We start from the raw sequence: 17303 nt of genomic DNA on the forward strand, positions 1-17303 counted from the left end.
CAAATGTTCAGGCTGTGTCTGGACATATCCATTGTAATCCACACAATCTGCCACACTGACTTTCTTGCCATACTTTCTTCCATTTGTGTAGTCAGCATGCAACTCTCAATGTAATTCTCATTTCCTTTCCCATTAGAAGCTGGCATGGACCAAGGCAGCATATTGGGGCCTAGTCCTGTTCCTCACATACATTAATGACCCCTCCGATGCTTAGAGCACCCCTGTTTACCTCTACGCAGATGATTCGTGAACAAACAATTATGCCGTACAATTACACATCCCACTGACGGTTCGGTAGCAGTAGTTTCCCCCTCTGCTGACCTGGAAAGATTAATATATTTGGTTTAGCACTTAGAACATGTCTTTCAATCCAGACAAATCTCACATTCTCAAGCTGTCTCTCCAGAGAGGTTATCAGATTAAGTCGCGTATCTATTTCCATAATTGGCCATTGACGAAGTTGTATCAAACTTTTGGCCCTCACCATCAGCTACCATTTCTCCCAAGCAGAACATGTTTTAAAGCCAACTACTTCTTACGATAATTCACCAAATGTCCGTCCGTCCGTTCGAAGGTACCGCAAAAACGGCTCAACTGATCGCAACGATATTTTGGGTGGGTATTCCTGGGACCCCTGGGAGTATAATAGGCTATATTGTTTTTCCACTTTTTCCAAACACGATGGAATAATATTTACCGATATGAACAGTGATGTCGCTTTTGTTGAAATTCTACAAATACTGTTTATTCTACGTACCAGGAGAGAGTAGATCGACTCCTGACGAACTCTTCCTATATAAACGAGCGGCTCCAAAGTAACATGGCAGCGTGTGCAAAGCGACTGAGAAACAGGTGCAGCAGCCGCTTCCGTGTTACAGATTCGGCGCGCACTCTTCACACATAAACGTGCGACTGGGAAAGACGTGCAGCTTCCGTTTTGCAGAATTCAATCTTTTTTCAAAATGGGCGCCATGTACTGTTTAGATTTTGATGATTTGCGTGTGATATGATTCAACGGATGTTTATATGAATCGTTAAAATAAAAAAAAGCCTTCAATTTCTGATATTTTGCCTTTTCTTTTGGGCTTCCCAATTGAAGCCCCGCCCCTAGGGCGGGTACCGTTGCTCGTAATGGTAATCCTCTATCGTGCAAAGTCCATCCTTATCAAATCTGAATTTATTACAGCCTACCTGGTGTGGACCCCAGTTTAGAATAGGTACACCGTATCCCTGCGCATCGTAAGAGGCGACTAAGGGTTGGCGTCAGGAAGGGCCATCCGGTCATAAAAACATTGCCTCAAACAGGGAAGCATGATTGTCATGGGGCCCGCAAGGCTAACCCCTGCTCTAGCAGGGGAAATGGCCTTAAAACGATCATTCTACCTGGGCCCTTGTCTGTAGCTCTCCCCTGTGGGCTATTGCCCCTGATTTGCAATGGCACTCCATTTATCACTAGTATTGTTACTATGGATTTATTTATTTTAATTACAGGTTTTTTGATGAGTTGTACTTGTGTTTTGATCTTTTATTTTATTGTTTACTTCTGCAGTAGACCCTTTTGAAACAAATATTATTAGATTGTTGGAAAGACAATTGATTAAAAAAGAAAAACACTTTAAAAACCTAATTCATTTTCTATGTTTTCAATATTTATTTGCTGGTTTATCAAAATTTGTTGAAGACTTTTCGTGATGGTCTATGAATGTGTGAATTTTTGAACGCCTAAGCCTATTTGCTTTGCATCCCAGCTCCTACAGCCCAGCAGACTCCCAATAATGCCTCGGCACCGAGCCAGACCTCCACCCCCAATGCGCAGCCGGCTCCTGGCTCTAGCTCCGTACCAGCACAAACTACAGCATCAAACAACGGACAACAGACTGCCACGAGGCAGGGTCCCTCTTCTCAGACATCTCAAACCCCTCCTAGCCAGGCTAGGCAAATCGATCAGACACTGCTCATGCAGCTTGTGATGCAAGGGGCTGCTTGGGGTCTAGGAGTGGCAGCTCGGGCCATTGGTGGAGTCGTAACAGGGCCCAGGGATGATGTTGGTGGCGTTGAGGGAGGGGCGGCTGCGGTTGGAGATTTCTTACGGAACTATGCTGAGCTTATAGTGGTAAGCGATAGGAGATCTGATCTGTGTGTGTATTTCTTATTTGTATTTCTTATTTATCGATCTGCTTTGCTGAGACTGCAAATAGACTACACTACAAACTTTTAATTTTGTCCCCTCAGGATACCGGTGTGATGGGCACTGCCTCGGCAGGCAGACAAGGCACCCCACTTGCTGAGAATCGAGCAACGACAGAGAGTGCTACACCACAAGATACTGGGAATGCTGGCACTGGAAGGGGTCCGGCGTCTGCTACTGGGAATGTTCGACTCCCTGGTGTGGTACAGACGGGCCAGGCCTTTGAAGAAATCCTATCTCCAGAGTTCATGAGCATGGTGGTGCAAGCTGTTCTTAGTACTGTGTTGTCTAGTCTGGGTGGCACTGGTGCCGGCAGTGGTGCAGGGACTAGGGCAGGTGCAGGATCGGGTGAGAGAACGACCGAGCCGCGCCAGGTTCCTGGGGGACCTGGTGGACGAATGGCGCAGGAGAACATTGCCAGTTTCATCCAAAGACTCAGTGGCGCTAGCATCGTCGAAGCTGGGGCTGGTAAAGAGTTACTTGCTTAAATCTATCTATAATTCCAGCAATCTCTGTGTGTCTGTCTGTGTGTCTGTGTGTCTGTGTGTCTGTGTGTCTGTGACCGCTGTTTCTCGACAACCACGGGTCCGATATACTTGAAACTTGCCAGGTATATTGCTGGGGACCCGAGGATGTGCCTTTTCAAGGTTTGTAATTAATCGGACAAGTACCTACCGAGATATGTCCAAAAAACGCTTCAACCAATCAGAGAGCAGCGAGCTATCACGTGTGCCGAACCGTTAATGCAATGCAAGCGTTAATGCGTTAATGCAAGGCTTTTCTTTTTTTCCCTCTTCTCTTTCTACTTTTCCTTGCGATTAAATTGCAAACAGCCAAAATACGTTGGCGCTAATTGAATAATTGGCCATTAACACTAAAATAATCGTAACTGCGATATGCCAACTTCCGGACAGTGCAGCCTTCCATGTTGTTGTTGTTTGCAGCAGCTGTTTGCAGCAAGGCAAGGCTTTTCTTTTTTCCCCTCTTTTCAAACTGCGATTAAATTAAAACGATTCATCCTAACTGCGATTTGCGAACTTCCGGACAGTGACGACTTATCTTCCGGCAGCCAATCACAGAACGCTCTGTTGCGTAGGCGTGGCCGATGTGAGACGAGCGGAGCTGAGCGCGTTACGAGCTGACCGCCATTACGGTACGTAATTCGATTTCTTATGCGCATTATTTCTCCCAATTCAGTCAGAGCGAAGGGCGGAAGCGAAGAGCGTTGCTTTTTTTGTTTACGGGCGTACGGGCGGGGTAGAGCGTACGGGTAGCGTTTTTTTTTTTTTTTGGCCACGGAACGGGCACCCACGTACGGGCAATGCCCTAGTATAATTAATTCTCTTTGTGCTTTCTGTTACTTGTGTATGGTTATTTTTTGCACATCTATAAGATTTACAAAAACTAATATGGTTAGATTTTTATATTTAGCACAAATTACTCAAATGCATTGAAAGTTACCTGATTATGTGGTAATTGTGAGTGCTACTACAGCATGTTTTGCATGTTTGCTTGCATGCCATTTTGGACGTCCAGTTAAGATAAATTATTTTGTGTTCATACGCATAATTTTGAAAAGGAAAGATATCCTTTCTCATTTTTGCACTGCCTATTGCATCACAGTGCATTTTTGCACTGCCATCCTTGCTTCTCAACTTCAGTGTCTTTCTATTTTCTCTGAATTTTGCAGGGTTCTTCAGTGAGCTGCTCGCAGTTGTTTGCGAGGGGTTGAGCATGGCGGATGTTGTCGTACTCTTGCATGGCTCCCCTGGTCCTCTCTGCCATCTACGCCAAAACCTCGTTACTTTTGCTCGTGAGCGTCTGCTGGAGGGTCGTGAGCCAACTGACCAAAACATTTTGGTAAGTTTTTACCTCCGCCACCAAAGGTGGATGGAGGTTATGTTTTCACCCCTGTCTGTTTGTGAACAAGATGTCTCAAAAAGTTGTGGACGGTTTCGGATGAAATTTGGTAGAGAGGTAGTGTCTGTGACAAGTACGAAATGATTAGATTTTGGTGAAGATCTGGATTCGGATCTGGCTACTAGAATTTTTAAAGTGATTCTTCACCTTTGGGAGATAGGGCCAAGAACGATACATAGCACGATATCTCAAAAAGTTGTGGACGGATTTGGACGAAACCTGGTGGACATGTTGCGTGTGTGTGTGGCAAGGACTAATCGATTCGATTTTGGTGAGGATCTGATTATGGATTCGGATACGAGAATTATTTAATTCGTAACTGATTCATCACCGCTGAGTGATCAGGCAAAAAGCAATATTATAACATGATATTAAAAAAAAAGAAGTTATACACGAGTTATGGCTAAACTAGGTGAACGAGTTGGTTAGGTGACAAGAACAAGCCGATTAGATTTTTGTTTCAGGTCAGAGTTCAGATCCGGCCTATCGGTGGGATACAAAACGTAAACTGTTTAGCCTGGTGGAGGTATGCGCTTTACCAAGTGCCGTTCTAGTTTAGTTTGTAATAATTATTTTGCATACCTCCCTGCTTTGCTTCGTGTACCAGAACTTGCTCTTCCACATTTAAGACTTGCAAGATATGAGCTTGCCATTCCCTACCATGTTGTTCCATCTTTATGCATCTTTTTGAAAAAGTATAATCTGTGAAATGTTTCCCAACAGATGTCTCGTGGTGTGAATGAGTGACCTACATAGTAAAGGACAATAATCTTGCGTAAATGCTAACATTATGACTAACTCTCAGAATATCTGTGTGTATCAATGGCATTTTTATTGACTTTTAAAAGCTGCTTGACAGTTTTGGTTTATGACTGTTTTTCCTTTGGAGCAGCATGCCAAACTGTCAGTTGATTTAGAGATGTTTTCAAGAATGCAAGGAAACTTGTTCTATTGTGCTGGATCATGATTCGACAGTCCGCATCTCAAAGACCCCCTCTCCCCCCTACTCCCTTCCATACCCGAAGCTTTGATGAATCTTAAAATTTTTGTAGTTTGCACATGTTGAGGATTACTTATCCTCTCGGTTCTGCTACGTGTTTGGCTATAAAACATGGTGGGATTTGCCGTTATGTTATCACCTATTGTTCAATGCAGTATGGTCCTTTTTTTTTCCTTGTCCAGGAGGCAACGGACCGTTTAGTGGGAGGCATGGCACGTTACATCAGGGAGAGCTTTGTACGTATGACTCTGACATTTATCTGAGCTTCACTTTTTTCTGCACTTCTGTTTATACGTAAAAACACAATTGCTTGTTTGAAATCAGTTCCATTGTTGTTTTCCTGTTTTCTTAGGAAGGAGTGGCTGTAAGGGAAGGGGTGGATATTGAAAGAGCAAATCTCGAATTCCTGCGTGAAAACGTCAACCAACTTGCCAGCCATGTGCTGCAGAGCACGGGTGAGCAGAGAATTTATAGCCTTGGGGCAGTGGGTACCTGGTTTTTTTCTAGTCTCATATGCAACCGGTAAGGTGATTTTTCTTTGTCATTTACAGCTATCCAAGGTTCGACGTATACACGAGACAGGTTAGGGCCCTCGATGTCTCGAGATGTCTTGAGATGTCTCAAGGGCCCTTGCAGGAAAAAGATGTAGTAAACAAAAAAATTAGCTAAAGAAAATTTAAAAAGGATCGAACAAATGAGGAAAGCGCAACAACAGCAGTTAGCTAGCATGCATGTAATTGAGGATTAATGCAACCATGACCACAAAAGTCAAAGTTGAAGCATTTGAAAACAAACCATTTAACTAATTTGTGTCTAAACGGCAAGCAGAATCATTGGTGCAATGGTTAGAGCGTCAGCTCTGAGTCTGGGAGGTCATCAGTTCAAACACTAGCCCAGTCATACCGAAAGCTTTAAAAACGGGACGTGAGCTTCTTTGCTTGACACTCAGCCCTTAAAACATGAAGAGCATGAACAATCTCCATAGGATGGCTTCCATGGAAATGTCCTGCTGAATGCGGTGAGAAAGGCAGGGCCACATTGTTGGTATGTCACTGGAAGTGATGGCACTTCCCCCAACGTATGTGTTCGTGTGTGGGTGTGTGTGCACGTGCGTCCTGATGGAGGGTGGTCGTAGTTAGGCTGCATTAGATGATAAAGAGGATCTTGAGGGGGTGGGGCCTCAAAGGGTCTCAGGTTCTGAGGTATTTTCAGGGTCTTCAAGGGTTTTAGGGTTGGCTCTAAAGAGTCTTAGGGAGTCTAAAAGTTTCTAAAGTGTTGAAAGGAATAAAAAAAGGATGAAAAGGACTGTGCCCCCACCCCCCCCCCCCTCCTTCACCGATGCGATATTAAAAATTTAATTAAGAGATAAAATTAAATAATAATCTAGGTTTAATGAAAAGGTGAAATTAAATAATGAGGAAACTTCAATGTTGGAATCTCGTGATAAGTGATGCACATACAAACATAGATTACCATTTGAGTTAATTAGCCAAGTATCTCACCACCTGGATGGAAAAAATTAATTTTTGTGCATTGTCATGAATCATTATGCCGAGTTTCAAAATTTTCCGTTGAACCGCTTCGGAGGAGTAGAGAAAAAAAAACGAAAAAATGTTAATGGACCCATCCACTGACTGACAGAAGGAAGGAAGGGTGGATTGAAGGACATCGTTAAGGCTTTAACAGCTCACCTCGACTCCATCGTAGATGAGCTAAAAAAAGAGCAAGAATCCAATCTTACCATTGATATCTTTCTGACGGTAGACACCATGATGATTGTTTTTAATGTTGATTACATATAGGTTATCTGCTATGATAATTAACGTTTAGTTTTTATACAAATATTTTCCTCTATTGCAACGCAATAATTTAGATATATTGTTAAAGTTTAGTATATTATTGGTGTGCCTACCCATTGCTTCATGGAATGGTTTAATCACGACAGATTGCTGTACGATGAAATTTTACCATAGAAGCACCTCCGCCTGTATAATTTTTTTTTATTCATAATTATGATGTCATCATTCATACTGGTGTGGTGTGGACTTGGTTTATGACATAAACCAAAACATCATTCATAATTATGTAACAACAACCCATGTGGTGTGGACTCCATCTTGGAAAAAAAGTTCCACCTCTGTCTCCCAAACTGCTCAATGGAATAAGTTGAAACATGGCTCATTGTCAAGTACTCCCCATGGGGAATAAGATATGTTGATGATTGTCATCGGTGCCTTCATAATGACGTCATTCGACGAGTACAACGCTTGAAATGATCAGTATGAAAAAAAAAAAATTCCTCTGCATCTGCTCGTCTGATGTACAGGAAATTTGTACCATAGGAGCACCTCCTCATTGAGATTTTTTTTTAATGATAATTATGACGTCATAGGTCACGTGGTACATGCGCCATCTTGGAAAAACTTCGCACCTCTATCTCTGAAACCACTCCATGGAAGAAATTGAAACATGGCTCATCGTCAAGTACTCCCTATGGGGAATAAGATATGTTAATGTCTTCGTTGCTTCCTACAATATGACGTCGTACCTCGACAAGTATAACGCTTCATCCGATGAGGATGAATTTTTTTTTTCTCTGCAATTGTTTGTCTGATGGACACAATATTTTCACCATAGGAGCGCCTCCTGTAGAATATTTTAATGATAATTATGACATCATAGGTAATGTGGTGCAGGCGTCATTTTGGAGAAAACGAAAAATGTTGCACCTCTATCTCCAAAACCCCTCCATGGAAAAAATTGAAGCATGGCTCATTGTAAAGAACTCCGCATGGGGAATAGGTGTTAACGATGACGTCATTCGTGCCGTAATTGTGACATAATTTGACAGGGACAACGCTTGGTCTGATCAGTTTGAAATTTATTGAGCGTGATCTACACAACAATTATATTTGAGAATATAAATTTATGGTGTAATCGCTCATGTGGTCTGGCAGCCATATTGAATCAAAGGGAAAAAAAAAAAAAACCAACAACAGAAGAGTTGGCTCGCACGAAGTTGACTGCGCAGAGGAAGTATTCTTTGAATACCATCTAGTTTTTTCTTGCTTCAAGAAATATTACTGCCAATAATTTTCTGTGCTCCTTTCGTGTCCTAAAGCGCCTCTTCTGTCGTAAAATAATAAATGTTACCGTTGGAACCACTGCATTAAGCTCCCAATCCCGCTTCTTCTTCAAACCCAGAAAGAGGGCTTTTATTACAGGCACCTTTATAATTAAAGCACAGAATTTTTGTTCCACTAAATCTTTTATTAGCTTTCTAATGGTACCATTTTTATTACTCGACAACAGCAGCAACCTTTAGAAGAAAGCGTGACACAAGGACGGATGCTTCTACTTTTACTAATACGAGCACATTACTCTTGGGGTGATTGCGTCACCCTTGACAGTGATAGGGTGATTGTATCGGCCACCCTATAGTGACAGAGTACCCCTTCTCAATATTTTCTCATGTACAGTACAATTTTTACTGCTTTGCAACAGCAAGAACCCTTTAAAATAAAGTGTGACACACATGGGTGGATGGATACCCACACGCACGACACTTTTTATAGTTTCGATAGAATAGCCGGAAATGACAGCAAGGGCTTGCGTAAATGTCGTGGTAAAAGTCCTGCTTGAAAGAATGCTACATAGTTATTTGGGTGGTGTATTGACAACAGACCACTGCCTAACATCACAAGGCCCATGGTGCCTATTGACTCGCAATCCTCTCAACTGTCGCTTTGGGCATTTTACACTGAAAGGAAAACTTGTCGGGAGGCCGTGGCGATTGTGAATGTGACGGCTCCGAAGACGTCTTTAACTTCGCATAGTGTATGTGAGATCGGTGAAGGATTTGCTTGCATGTCCTTTTTTATTATTTTAAATTCATTGCTTTAAAAATATTTTGATTTTGACCCGTGGAGTAAAGTGACAGCAAGCACCAACATGGTGGCCCTACGATATAAATTGTGGGTTGAGTCAAACGAACTGTCCAACCAATAGGTTCAACACAGATGCTCACATGGCTCCTCTTGTAGTATATACATTGTAGCATGAAAGGGGAAACAAAAATGCAGATTTCGTTTTGTGTATTTTGAGCCTGGTTTTGTTTATACCCCCGAGCCTAGTTGTTGCAGATTTGGCAGAGAATTTTTGTTTGCAGAGAATGACCAAGCCTTTTCACAACGACTATTGGACCTTTGCACTCGTATGCTGCTCGAGTGGTTGACCCTCAACCGCCTGTGTCTGCGTGATGGAGTATCGGGTGTTGTTTCACTCATCAACGACCACATTGTAAGGCTTCACTTCCTTCTCGAACCACAAAAGTTTAGGAACACATTCTGACAATTATAAGTCGGAGGTCAACGTAAAACATCCAAGTGTGTGTGTGTGTGTGTGTGTGTGTGTGTGTGTGTGTGTGTGTGTGTGTGTGTGTGTGTATTGAAATTTATGCAGTTTAATGTCTCAATGTACTCTGAAATTAAACATAGAACAAATAAACAATTGGAGATAAAAAAGAAATCGCAGAATCATTTTGTTTAACAAAATTTAATTTAAATTTTTGACTCTGCAAAGTAGCTACCTTTTGCAGATATAACCGTCGAACACACTCGTGGCATTCTTTCTACAATGGAAATCAAATATTGTTCGGGAAGTTCTTCCCAACACTGTTGCAGAAGTTCCCACAAATGTGTTGCACTTGTGGGTTGCTTTGCTTTCACCCTTCTGTCCAGTTCATCCCAAACCAGCTCGATGGGGTTTAAGTCTGGAGATTGTGCTGGCCATTCCATGATTTGAAGCCTAACGTCTTATTTTCCTCGAAGGCAGTTTTGACATAGCCTGGAGGTGTGTTTAGGGTCATTATCTTGCTGTAGGATGAACCCCTGACCAACTAGGCATATATCAGAGGGTATTGTATAGCGCTGCAAAATGCTGTGGTAGCCCTTTTGGTTCAGGGTGCCAGTCACTCTGTGCAAGTCGCCGACTCTGGATCCAGCAAATGAGCCCCAGACCATCACGCTTCCTCCTCCATGTTTGACAGTTGGTGTCACACACTGAGGAACCATCCTTTCGCCAACTCAACGGCGTACAAAAAAACCCTGCGTGATGAACCAAAGATTTCAAATTTTGATTAATCGGTCCATAAGACCTTCTTCCAGTCTTCAGTCGTCCATTGGCGGTGCTTCATGGCTCAGGCAAGCCTCTTTTTCTTATTTTGCCATCTTAACAACAATGGCTTTCTTACTGCCACTCGACCTGTCAAACCTGCACCTCAAAGTCTTCTCTTCACAGTTGAAACTGAGACTTGCTTACTTTGACCAGTGTTAAGCTGTGCTTGAAGCTGTTGTCCTGTGAGCCGCCTATCACGCAAGTTGTTGACTCTCAGAAACTTGTCTTCTGATTCTGTTGTGGCTTTGGGTCTGCCAGACCTCTTCCTGTCAGTTTCCTCCAGTTTCCAATATACTACTTCCTGCAGTGTAATATTGTGTCGCAAAAAGCAAATAATGCTTCAGAGGGTATGTAGAACAGCAATTACTTGTTCCCTGAAGAAGGCCTTTTTTTACAATATAACTGTGCAATTTGCATTATTTTCCCGTTTTTGCTAACCTAAACTTTTTTTTTTAACCTCGAGCAGTTTATTGCTTACCTTTGTACCATTTCAGGTCATTAACTGGACATTAAACTGCGTAAATTCCAATAAAACTGGAAAAATTGAGGTGTTCTAAAACTTTTGACCGGTAGTGTATTAGCCATATATATGGCTAATTCTATATTTTTGGGGTCCAACATGTGACATTAGGTCCAGAATTTCAAATCATTTAAATATGCATAAACATGTGATTTAGTAATAGTAAAATACTTATATTTTCAGAAATTTGAAAAACCATTCCACACACAACCCTGTCTATTGAGGAGAAAATTATTTGAATGGTCATGGGTCAGGCTTAATATATTAACTATATATTAACTTATCATAATAACCATATTAAACCTCTGCCACGAAGGCCGGCCTCTGGATTATCAAGACACTCACAGCGTAAACACGGGACACGACAATCTTCGCTTCCATCTGGTTTGCAGTGTACACGTCGAGAATCTATCAATATCAATGAAAATTCGGCAAATAATTAATCAAACCGAGAACTTGCACTCACATTTCAGTCAGCCATGTCATCACGAACGTAGGTTTGCTTTGCTTTCCAAAACCTGGGCTGAGTAGCGTGCGATGGTTAGTCACAGTGCCCACCACTGCGTACATTGGTATTCCCACTCGCACTACATATAAGGGGGACTACACGAAGGAAAATTTCACTACCCATGCGCGCTTCCAGTTTTGCCCCGTCGACTGCACCGTTCAAAAACAACAACAAACGGGAATTCTCCAAGGGGTAGTTTCATGAAACTCAGAGCTTATCTGATGTGATAGTTTTATATGGGAAAATTCACAACATAAAAAATGTCGGGGGATGCGATTTCCAACCTCTTCACAAGTGTTCGTAATTTCTTCTTCAACATGCCACTATGTTATCCAAATGCTTAATCATCATTTTGTGGAATGATTAATCTCATGAATATATTTAGCATGTCCCCCTCATGGCTACTTATTTTGAATTTACACTTCATAGAAATGACAGTTTCACATGTAAAACTGGGGGACACGAAGATTTACGTTGTCATAATTGTTAAACCAACGGCACACAAAATGATAAACACATGATACTATACAACTATACAAAAATTGTTAATTATTAATGTTTTTATTTGCAATGAAAAATACATGAATTCAAGAACAGCAGTGAAGTTGCATTTCAAAATAATATATTTATACCGTAAGTCACGAAGAAAATGAAAAAAAAATACGGGGACACCAACGCTTCTTTTAAGATTATGGTAAAATCTTAGTATTAATAATGCTTTTCCATTTACACATTGGAACACCCAATTGCTGTTCTACCAGAATAATGATATGAAACTCATGTGAGATTTTATGGGATATTAGGAGAATCATGCAAATTTCAGTCACTTCATAATTCACTTTTGGACTACACAAGTATGGAATTAGCCATATATATATATATAATATAGATATATTAGTCATAAAAAGTGTACTACTGTTTGAAGTTTTAAGTTATTGTTTGACGAGGTACAATTTGTAAAAACATTAAAAGGAAGATAACTACCAAAAGTCTATTGTGCAACCACTTGAGAAACAATACGCCTCTTGAGCAACCAGGTTTCAATATATCTACAGTTTTGCACGATTGTTTTGTTGCCCAAACCATGTGTGCAAGAAATCCGTTTTCAAGGCCGGTAACTAAAATTGTTTGTGCGACCCTGTCATTTTATTTTTTCATGTTAAGATGCACTTTCAAACTCTTCTATTCTGAGGAAGAAATTTGTCTGGAAAGCCATTTCATGCTTCAGAAAGAGAAAATAAAAGGATTCGGAAAAATGCAATAACTCTTAAAACGTGAGCGGCACTCTGTAGAGCGCGCACCTCCATCAGGCTGAACAGCTTACGTTTTGTATCCACTAATAGTCTGGATCTGCATCCGGATCTTCACCAAAATCAAATCAGCTTGTCCTTGTCACCCACCCAACCTGTCCAACAAATTTCATCTGAATCTGTCCGCAATTTTTTGAGATATCCTGCTCTCAGACAAACCGACTGAGATGAAACATTATCGGGTTTTGTATTATCGGGTACAGATGTTTGTATCATAGCTTCTGTCCACCTTCAGTGGTGGAGCTAATTAATTGGTCAAGATTAAAACGGAAGACCGCTAGGATCAACTACAGACGATTGTTTCCATTTACCAAATTTTGTAATTGCAGCTTTAATATAACCATTTCCACGTTATGCATGACAAATTAAAGTTGATCCTCGTGTTCTTCAAAAACGACTTCAAACTTCAAACGACTTCAAAAACTTTCTTCTCCTGGTTGCTCAGTTTGGTCAGATAGCCATCTCTAGGAAGAGTCTGGGTAGTTCCATATTCTTTCCATTACCTTATGATGGAGCTCACTGCGCTCTTGGAAACTTTCAACACTAGAATTAGTTTTGTACCCTTCCCCAGATCTCTGCCTCCTCACAATTATATCTCAGAGTTCTATGGACATTTCTTTGGACTTCAGGGTGGAGTTTCTGCTCTGACATGCACCGTCAACCATGGGACATTATATAGAAAAGTGTGTATCTTTTTAAATCAGGTCTTATAAATTTAATTGCTTCATTGCTTCAGATATCAAATCCTTCCTCTTCTCCAATGGCTTGATCTCTGATCATCAATTTGGATTCAGACCAGGTCATTCTACTCTGGACATGTTGCTTCTGCTGTCTCAACAATGGATGGCGGTCCTCAATGCCAAACAGGAAATCAGAGCTGTCTCACTTGACATATCACGTGCCTTTGATACGGTCTGGCACCCAGCTCTGCTCACCAAACTCACCTCCTATGGTATTCAGGGAAATCTCCACTCATGGCTTGCGGATTTCCTCCCTGGTCGTAGGCAACGTGTGGCCCTGAATGGATTTCTCTCATCTTCCCTTCCTGTTCTGGCTGGAGTTCCCCAAGGTAGTGTTCTGGGCCCTGTGCTATTTCTGGTCTTTATCAATGATCTCTCCGACTCTCTGGAAAATCCTCTCTATCTCTTTGCTGATGACTCCACTATCTGCCGCTCCATTCCTCATCCCTCAGATCGGCAGTCTGCAGCCTCCTCACTCTCTGCAGACCTGGACAAAATCACAGACTGGTCAAACAAGTGGAACATGTCTTTCAATCCTGACAAATCTCACTTTTACAATGTCTTTCCGAAAGGACCGACTGGACAACCCTCCCATCTACTTTCTCAACAATCCTCTCCAAGAAGTTCTGTCGCTCAAGCTTTTGGGTCTCACTATCTGCCATTATCTTTCTTGGGAAAACCACATTTCCAAGCTGGCCTCCAAAGCCAGTCGCAGACTGGGCATCCTCCGTCGTGCGAAGTCCTTCCTTGGCACACCTGAGCTCCTCACCACATACAAGGCTTTCATCCGCAGCTCAATGGAATACTGTTCCCCCCCTCTGGGCTAGTGCTCCTGCCTCTCACCTTGCTCGGCTTCACGCTGTTGAGGCCAAAGCTTTCAGAATCATTGGAATCTCCTGCGATGTAGTCAACTCCGAGGGCCTTTCACTCACTCACCGCAGGCAGGTTGGTGGTCTTTCTGTCTTCTACCGACTTCTCTCCGGCCTTGCTCCCCCAGCTCTCTCTGTGCTCTGTCCCCCCAATATTCCTTCAGGTCGCACAAGATCTGCCTGCAACCCTCTTATGGTTAAACTGCCAAAGTCTAGGCTCTCTGCTCACCTTCACTTTCATTCCCCTTTTCTCCCGCCTCTGGAACAAACTCCCCCACTCCCTTCAATCCCACTCCTCCCTCCAGGTCTTTAAAACAGCTGTTCACCACCATCTCTTATCTTCCCCTATTGAAAACCTTGATCTTTTCTACCCCCGGTAATTCACCCCAGAGTCCTTGCAGTGTTCATATGTTTTATTCCTCTCCCACCTCCCCCCAAGTCCTCCCGATGTCCCTGCTCTCAAATGTTGTGTTTGTGTCCTTCCCCCTCTCTCCCCATCTTGTCTGCCGCTCCCCTTGTTTTGTGTGTCGGTTTGTCTTTTTGTGTGATTAATGTTAGCTCTTTCACGAGCCTCGATCTTGTATACAAAAAAAAAAAAAAAAAAAACGCCGGCATAAACTTCAAAATTCAAAATTATTTGGAATAATGATCAGAAGAGTATCAAAAATACTTCCAATTTGGAATGGAAAGCCCTAAGAATAGGCCTTTCCATTCACTATGGATGGATCTAAGTATCAACAATAGTTGCTGAGCATTGTATTGTTTATCTTAGAAAGTATTATTTATCTTTTTATCATTATTTGTTAATGTCTGTTTTTTTTTATTTTATTCAATGTTCATTTTGAGTCTCTTGAGATGATCTTAGACTGCGTTCTTGGCCTTTCTTTCACGTCCAAGCAGCGACACCTATCTGCTGAGGTAAACCCGGCCCTGGTTACCTGGTTAACGACCATGATGGAATCGCGTATACGCTCTGTAATGGCAAACATGCCCACGGCAAGCGAGGATGTCGCTGTATACATGCGACATGCACCACAGGCCGAGGTGAGGCCTAGTATAGTCGATTAGCTGAGGATTTGTTTGCAAGCCTTTATTTTTTTTTCCTTGAAGAAAATCTATCAAAAAGATGAATGAAATAGACCCCATGTCGCTGTTTAAGGGTTGCTCTGCAGATGTGCTTGACACAAGTTTTTCTTCCCTGTTTGACTCCCTTGCCCCTCACTCCTCCCCCTCAAGGGAAGTGAAGAAACAGCTGTCTCTCAAAAGGAAAATGAACTGGAGGAGGTGGATACCGAAGTAACAGATGTAAGAAATAATTTGAATGACAAGTATTCTTTCAAATTGCATTGTGCTTCACATTATTACCCCGCGCACGTGAAGCGAAAAGCGGGGTTAAGCAGTTGGTTCACTTTGTCTGTCTGCCTGTCTACAAACATCAGTTTATGTCGAGCAACTACTTGATTTCAATTGAATGTTGTATTTTGATCCCTGGTGTTGGGCTTGCGGCTAGGGTGCCGGCTTAGGATCCTAGGATCCTAGGATCCTGGGTTCGAATCCCGCTCGATCGCTGAATTAACGCCAGGGGGGTTGACTCAGCCTGTCATACTTACGAGGTCGGCTAATTGAGTACCAGTTCACTGGTAATTCCCTGTTTGTCGTAAAAGGCGACAAAAAGGGTTGGCGGCAGGAAGGGCATCCGGCCGTAAAACATTGCTTCAAAAAGGGGACCAAAAAACAAAAACAACCACGGTTCCCGAAAAAGGCCAACCCCTGCTTGCGGGGCAAAATGGCCTCTAAAGGTGGTTATTTTTATTTATTTATATTTTGAACGCTAACCTGTAGTTTTGCAGTACTTTGGCTCTAAATCTGTCCCGATCACATGTGCAGAGAGGATGAGATAATTTTTACCTGCGGCATGTCGCAGGTCTTCAAGACATATTCACATTACTGTCAGTCACATTTTGGAAATTTTGGGAAAATCGAGAAAATGACAAATCGAGAAAATCATGAAAATCAGGAGAAATGGTAAATTGAAAATTTTTGAAAATAAATTTTTTGGAAAATCGTGAAATCTGAAAAGTAAATAATTAATTGTTGTTGTGGTTGTTGGGGTTCGATTTTTGAAACGTGTAGCCATTGGTTGGACAGTTGCCGGACCACGCCCACATCTGTCGTTTGACTCCACCTACCATAGCACCGAGATAAATTGATATGGCCGCCATCTTCGTTTTTTGTTGGGCCAAACACATTCGGCTTGTCGGCCTCTGCTGATTGATTATACACTGCCCAGGTTTGTTGCGTCGGATTTCCATTGGCTTTGTTTGGGTCGAGTGTTATTCACGATGAGAGACCCTGAAAAATCTAATCATATGTCGAATAATGGTAAGGTTTAATGAAGCCCGTCAGTATGCACGGTCTGTCAGTATGCACGGCAATCGAGCATTGCGTTACGTTGCGTAATTAAGCATTATGTTGCGCAAATCATTAAAAAACTGATTCAAACGAAACTACTTGAGCAGATTTGGTGTGTGACAAAGATGAATCAATTAGATTTTGGTGAAGAATCAGAATTTATTCCTTTTGGACTCGAGACAGCAGTTCTGAATCGGATCAGTTCTCAAGTTTTAAGAATCGCTCGAGTCGTACTGGCAGTCAAACAAAATTGAAAATCATTCCAAATAGAAAACTTACATATATAAAAGTATAGGGGGTGTTGTCATTGTAGGTGTAGTTCATATTCTGGCTCCTGGGAAGGAGATAGCACAATGCAAACATGTAGAAACATTGGTGAAACTCCTTCCGTATAGCACGGAACTCCGTATTTTTGTAACGACCCGTACGGAGGTTTCCGTTCATGTGGTGATTATAGAGAATTGAGGTTCTATTCCAATATGTTGATTCGTTTCTAACCGTGTAGATTTGTGTCAATGTTATCCAGGTACAAAAGCTTTCAAGCACGTTACCATGATCAGCTGTCTGCCAGGCAGGAGAACGGTCTATGTCAATAAATACGGAAATAGCGCCGATTGTTGGAGGTCGATTGTTGGAGTTTCGCATTGCTGTTCCCTCCTTT

The 17303-nt window shown here is 42.1% G+C and overlaps 1 protein-coding gene across 8 annotated transcripts in view; it reads left to right on the forward strand.

Annotated features, from left to right (window-relative positions):
* The window catches only part of BAG6 (BAG cochaperone 6), a 58064-nt gene that overhangs the window by 32107 nt on the left and 8654 nt on the right, over positions 1 to 17303 (forward strand). For 4 of the 8 annotated variants that reach the window (XM_068102925.2, XM_068102928.2, XM_068102927.2 and 1 more), the window contains 8 exons: positions 1749 to 2113; positions 2233 to 2656; positions 3879 to 4048; positions 5291 to 5344; positions 5461 to 5563; positions 9277 to 9407; positions 15128 to 15274; positions 15467 to 15535. In XM_068102925.2, coding sequence (XP_067959026.2) covers positions 1749 to 2113; positions 2233 to 2656; positions 3879 to 4048; positions 5291 to 5344; positions 5461 to 5563; positions 9277 to 9407; positions 15128 to 15274; positions 15467 to 15535 — 1463 coding nt within the window. The remainder of the gene's footprint in view (positions 1 to 1748; positions 2114 to 2232; positions 2657 to 3878; positions 4049 to 5290; positions 5345 to 5460; positions 5564 to 9276; positions 9408 to 15127; positions 15275 to 15466; positions 15536 to 17303) is intronic. The other 4 variants (XM_068102926.2, XM_078774832.1, XM_078774831.1 and 1 more) reach the window with 1 other exon arrangement.

This window comes from Myxine glutinosa, chromosome 3, assembly GCF_964187855.1.
Source record: "Myxine glutinosa chromosome 3, kmMyxGlut1.1, whole genome shotgun sequence".
Taxonomy (NCBI): Eukaryota; Metazoa; Chordata; class Myxini; order Myxiniformes; family Myxinidae; genus Myxine; species Myxine glutinosa.